This window comes from Gopherus evgoodei, chromosome 21 (assembly GCF_007399415.2).
Source record: "Gopherus evgoodei ecotype Sinaloan lineage chromosome 21, rGopEvg1_v1.p, whole genome shotgun sequence".
Lineage (NCBI taxonomy): Eukaryota > Metazoa > Chordata > Testudines > Testudinidae > Gopherus > Gopherus evgoodei.
In genome coordinates, this window is record NC_044342.1 from 3295901 (window position 1) to 3300490 (window position 4590).

The 4590-nt window shown below is 41.3% G+C and overlaps 1 protein-coding gene across 1 annotated transcript; it reads right to left on the minus strand.

Annotated features, from left to right (window-relative positions):
- Positions 1–3353: 3353 nt before the first annotated feature.
- LOC115637824 (olfactory receptor 5A2-like) lies at positions 3354–4283 on the minus strand. Its single transcript, XM_030539444.1, has one exon. The coding sequence runs from the start codon at positions 4281–4283 to the stop codon at positions 3354–3356; it is 930 nt and encodes a 309-aa protein (XP_030395304.1).
- Between the last annotated feature and the right edge of the window lie 307 nt (positions 4284–4590).

Consider the following 4590-nt stretch of genomic DNA (forward strand, 5'->3'; position numbering starts at 1 on the left):
ATGGATTTTTATTCCTTGCATCAAGAGCCCAAGCTGACGAGATGTGTGTTTGTGTGTGTGTGTTGAGGGGGGGAGATGGGCAAAGGCAAACAATCCACAAAGTATTTGGTCCACTGATGACTTGTTTGAGGTCTTTGGGCCTTCCTTTGTTGGAGAGGAGATGACATATTTTATAGTAAACTCATATTTCACACTTGGTAATGCTTCTCTCTTGACAGTTTCAGGGCAAACACTTTTACAGTTACAGAGCAAACGCTTCAATATTAGACACTGAGAACATGGATACAGACCTTATAAGTGAGCTTAATGCAGGCAGCAACTCACAAGTATTGCACAAATTCTAAACACTTCTTTATAAATCTAATACCTATTTAACAATACAAATGGATGGGTGAACCTTACTCGTCTCCAGCTGGGCATTCATCTGGGTTCAGTGAGGCTTTGGCATGAGCTGGCACCTGGTCTGCCAGTGTCATAGTTTGCATCCTGCATCATTTTTCTCTTTAGAACGATGGGCCTGAGCTTTCACACTCCCCTTCTTCCCCTTGTTACCCCAAAACCGATGGGTGTAAACCTGAGACTCGATTCTCTGATAATGAACTCAGTTCTGTAATTCTAATTCACAAGATTTAACTTAATTCAATATAGTTTCCTCAGGATATGTATCAGAATTACAGAAACAGAACAAAACCAGTCTCCATTCTCCTAACAAAGCCCAGATCCCTCTATGTGTCTGTATGATACTCAGGGCTTGTCTACACTGTGGGGACTATAGCAGCATGTACAGTGACATAGCTATGCTGTCATAACCCTATAGTGTGGACTCAGCTTACCACAATGGAGAGGTTTTCCATCATTGTTGGAACAACACCTCCCCAAGTGATGGTACCTAGATTAATAGCTAGGTTCTTCCATTGACTTAGTGACTGCATTTCTCAAAGAGGTGAATTGCCTGCATAGATGGGGAAAAAATCTCTTCCATTGATGTAGGAAGCATCTATACTATTGTGCTGCAGTATCATAGCTGTGCCACTGTAGGAGTTATAGTGCGGATATTCACTAAGTCCCTTGATGGGTTTGTCCTAGGTATCTCACCTACCTAAATACTTTTGAAAATGTGTCCCTAAATGGTGGTAAAGTGTATGATAGTTTGGCCCTTTATGATTATGGTTATTATTATTGCTGTTTTTCACAATGCCATCCCCGAGACAAGCAGCAAACCTCTCCAGGTGCTGTGATCACTCAGCCATCAACACGTGGAGATCAACACTCAGCTAAATTGCATTAATCCTCTTTAAGCCACTCATGAGCTATATAAAGAAAGGCACCAAAAAACCACCCTAAATCCCAGTCTTGCAACCCAGAAATATACCATCTTATACTGCTAAAATCTCCCTTGGACAGTGCAAGCTCATTAATTAGTTCACCTCTCTGACAAAGGGCAGTGGACATGAAGCAGTCCATGTGAACCTGAGCTGAGATTCTCCAAGCACTTCAACCAAAACCACACTGTTTTAGATAAAATACAAAACAGATTTATTAACCACAGAAAGGCAGATTTTAAGTGATTATAAGTTGCAGGCATAGCGATCAAAGCTGGTTACGGAAGAAATTAAAAACAAAATTGCAGACTAAATTCTACAGACTAAGCAAGATCTGAATCAAGCAGTTTTTCACCCTAATAGATGATACAGGCATCTAGAAGATTACACAAGCAGGATCTCCTTCCCAGCTGGGAACCAATCTTCCAAACGATCTTCCAGATGTTGAGATGGGGGAGGAGAAAGGCCAAGTGATAATGTCACTGTCCCTCTTGTATATGTTCTTCCAGCTGCTATAAAGATCCTTGTGAGATGTGGGGGTCAGGCAGCCCACATTGGGTGTATGGCCTCTCTGAGGAGTCTTTTGGAGAGCTGATTCTTTGATGAGCCATCAACACATGTCTTGCTGGTCCTGATGTAAATCTGCAGTGTCAGTTATTCCTTTGTTGCCACTGAAAGGCTGGATGTGGGCATCTCTCAACCTTGTAATGTATTTCAGTAATACACACATAGAAAAACTCCATAACTTCAGGAACAACTTCAGGTAACACACACAATCCCAAGTGATATTAATGTTCAATAGATCATGATTTCTCAAATGATACCTCACAGGGGATGCATTGTACAAAACACATCATAATCGCATCACAGTGGTGAATATGGGGGTCCAGGTTACTACTTTGAGGTACAAACTGTCACAGGGCTCAATCGGGTAGGCAAGCTTGGAGCATGCCTGTGAGACTAGGCCCTGTAACAATAGCATACTCAAGAGTAAACATGGGTAAATGGAGTTTACCCAGTTCTCATTTGGGGAATATGGACTTTAGTTAGGTTACGTTATCCCTTCTTTATTTACCACATCACCACTGTGAGGTAGGTGGATGAACACCTTTCTTTCCCCATTTCTGAATCACTCTGTGTCTTAGGCATCCAGATACCTGGCATGGGTCATCAGTGTGTGTGCAAAAATGTAGGTGCTGAACAATTTTGGTGGAAGCTGAGCAAGGGGGTTGTGAATCCCAGTGGGACTTGATTCTGGGATTTAGGTGCCTAAAGTGACAATGAGGTGCCTATGTCCTCTTGTGAATCTAGCCCACGGGATCTAGTATAAGGACTCTACAGATGGATCTAAAAGAGAATCCATGGACCAAAGATCTTATAATTTTATTAAGAAGAAATTTAATAGCTGAGTGAAACAGATGTAGGAGAACAGGACAGCAGTACTATAAGCATGTTTAATATTCTATAGATGAACTGTGAGAAGAATTTTTCAATAGAAAAACAGGGCTCAGATTGCCAGGTGGTGTAACTTAGCATAGTTAAGTTGGATCAAGGAATCATATCTCCAGTAGGTATAAATAGATATAACACAAATGAAGTCAAGAAGATTGATCCCTAGCTTTTCTACATCAGTGTAACTCCACTGAAAGCATGCTAGATGCCAGATCTACAGCTGGTTTAACTTGGCATGGCTCTACTGAAAGCAATGTGCCAGGTCGATACCTTGCATAAATCCATGTGGCCCAATTGGAGTCAATGGATCTTTCGCAAGCTACACCAGCTGACGATCTTGCCCTGACAAACAGACATATCACACGTTACCAATACATTTATAGATACTTCTATTTCACTGCTAATAGTCATCATGTTTTATGACTGAGATTTTCAAAGGTGGTTAAAGGATTTGATTTCAATGCGTGTTAGGCACCTAGATGCTTTTGAAAATCCCATATGCCCATACCTTTAAAAATCTGGCTTTATGGCAGTTTTAAAAATCTCAACCTCAGACACCAAGTTGACATTAATCTCTTCCTATTTGCAATTTCTGAGCATTCTCCACACACTACTTTTCACTTCATTATTCTTCAGGCTGTAGATGATAGGGTTGAACATGGGAGTTAAGATACTGTACTGGATGGACACCACCTTTTCCAGAGTTAGAGAGTAGCTAGAGTCAGTTCGTATGTAGCTTATAAGCCCAGTCCCATAGAACAAACCAACCATGATGAGATGGGAGGTGCATGTGGAGAAAGCTTTACATCTTCCCTCCTTGGAGGGTATCCTCAGGATGGTTGAGATTATGAACATGTAAGAGACCAGGGTTAACAGGAGGGAGAGCATTCCTAAAATTATAGTGAAGGCAAACAGCACCATTTCATTGATAAATGTGTCAGTGCAAGAAAGTGGTAGTAGAATCGGAAGCTCACAGCAGAAATGGTTAATTTCCATTTGCCCACAGAAGTGTAAGTCAGTTACAAGGAGAGTGTTGACAAGGGAATTTAGCAAGCCAGCTATCCATGCGCCACCTGCCATCCACATACAGACCGGTTCACTCATTATTTTCAAGTAATGCAGTGGCTCACATATGGCAGTGTATCTGTCATAAGCCATCACAGCCAAGAGGTAGCACTCTGTGGTAGCTAGAAAAAAGAAAAAGAACAGCTGGGCAATGCACCCGTGGACAGAAATTGTCTTTTTCTCTGCTAGGAAGCTCTCCAGCATTTTGGGTACTGTGACTGAGGAGTAACAGATGTCGAGCAGCGATAAATTACTCAAGAAGAAGTACATGGGGGTGTGAAGGTGACGGTCAGCCCAGATCACCAGCAGTATCATCATGTTCCCTAAGAAAGTGATTAGATAAATAGCTAAAAACAACAGGAAGAGGAAAATCTGGAGATGTGGCTCATTGGAAAGACCCAGGAGAGCAAATTCTGTCAGTGTGGTTTGATTCTCCGTTAGCATATTCAGAATCGTGATAGCCTGCAGTGATAGGAAAACCAAGAAATAAAGGTCAACAGTGTCATTAATGGATGAAGAAACTGTTCTTTCCAAGATCCAAATTAAATCTGCCCTCATCTTTCTCAGAGACCTTCTGCTTGTTCTTGAAGATACAACTGATGTCTGGAATTATATGAATACTTCAAAAGTAATTAACTGGAATAATATATTGCTTTTGCTTTGTCCAGACCCGTGTTGTGTTTGCTAATTAATGATGCTGACCCTTTGCAGGGATTGAGTTTTATTTTTCATGGTTAAGGGAGTTTTAAAC

Bases quoted from the DNA above. Each gene is read 5' to 3' on its own strand.
- LOC115637824 (XM_030539444.1), bottom strand. From the start codon at position 4,283: ATGCTAACGGAGAATCAAACCACACTGACAGAATTTGCTCTCCTGGGT.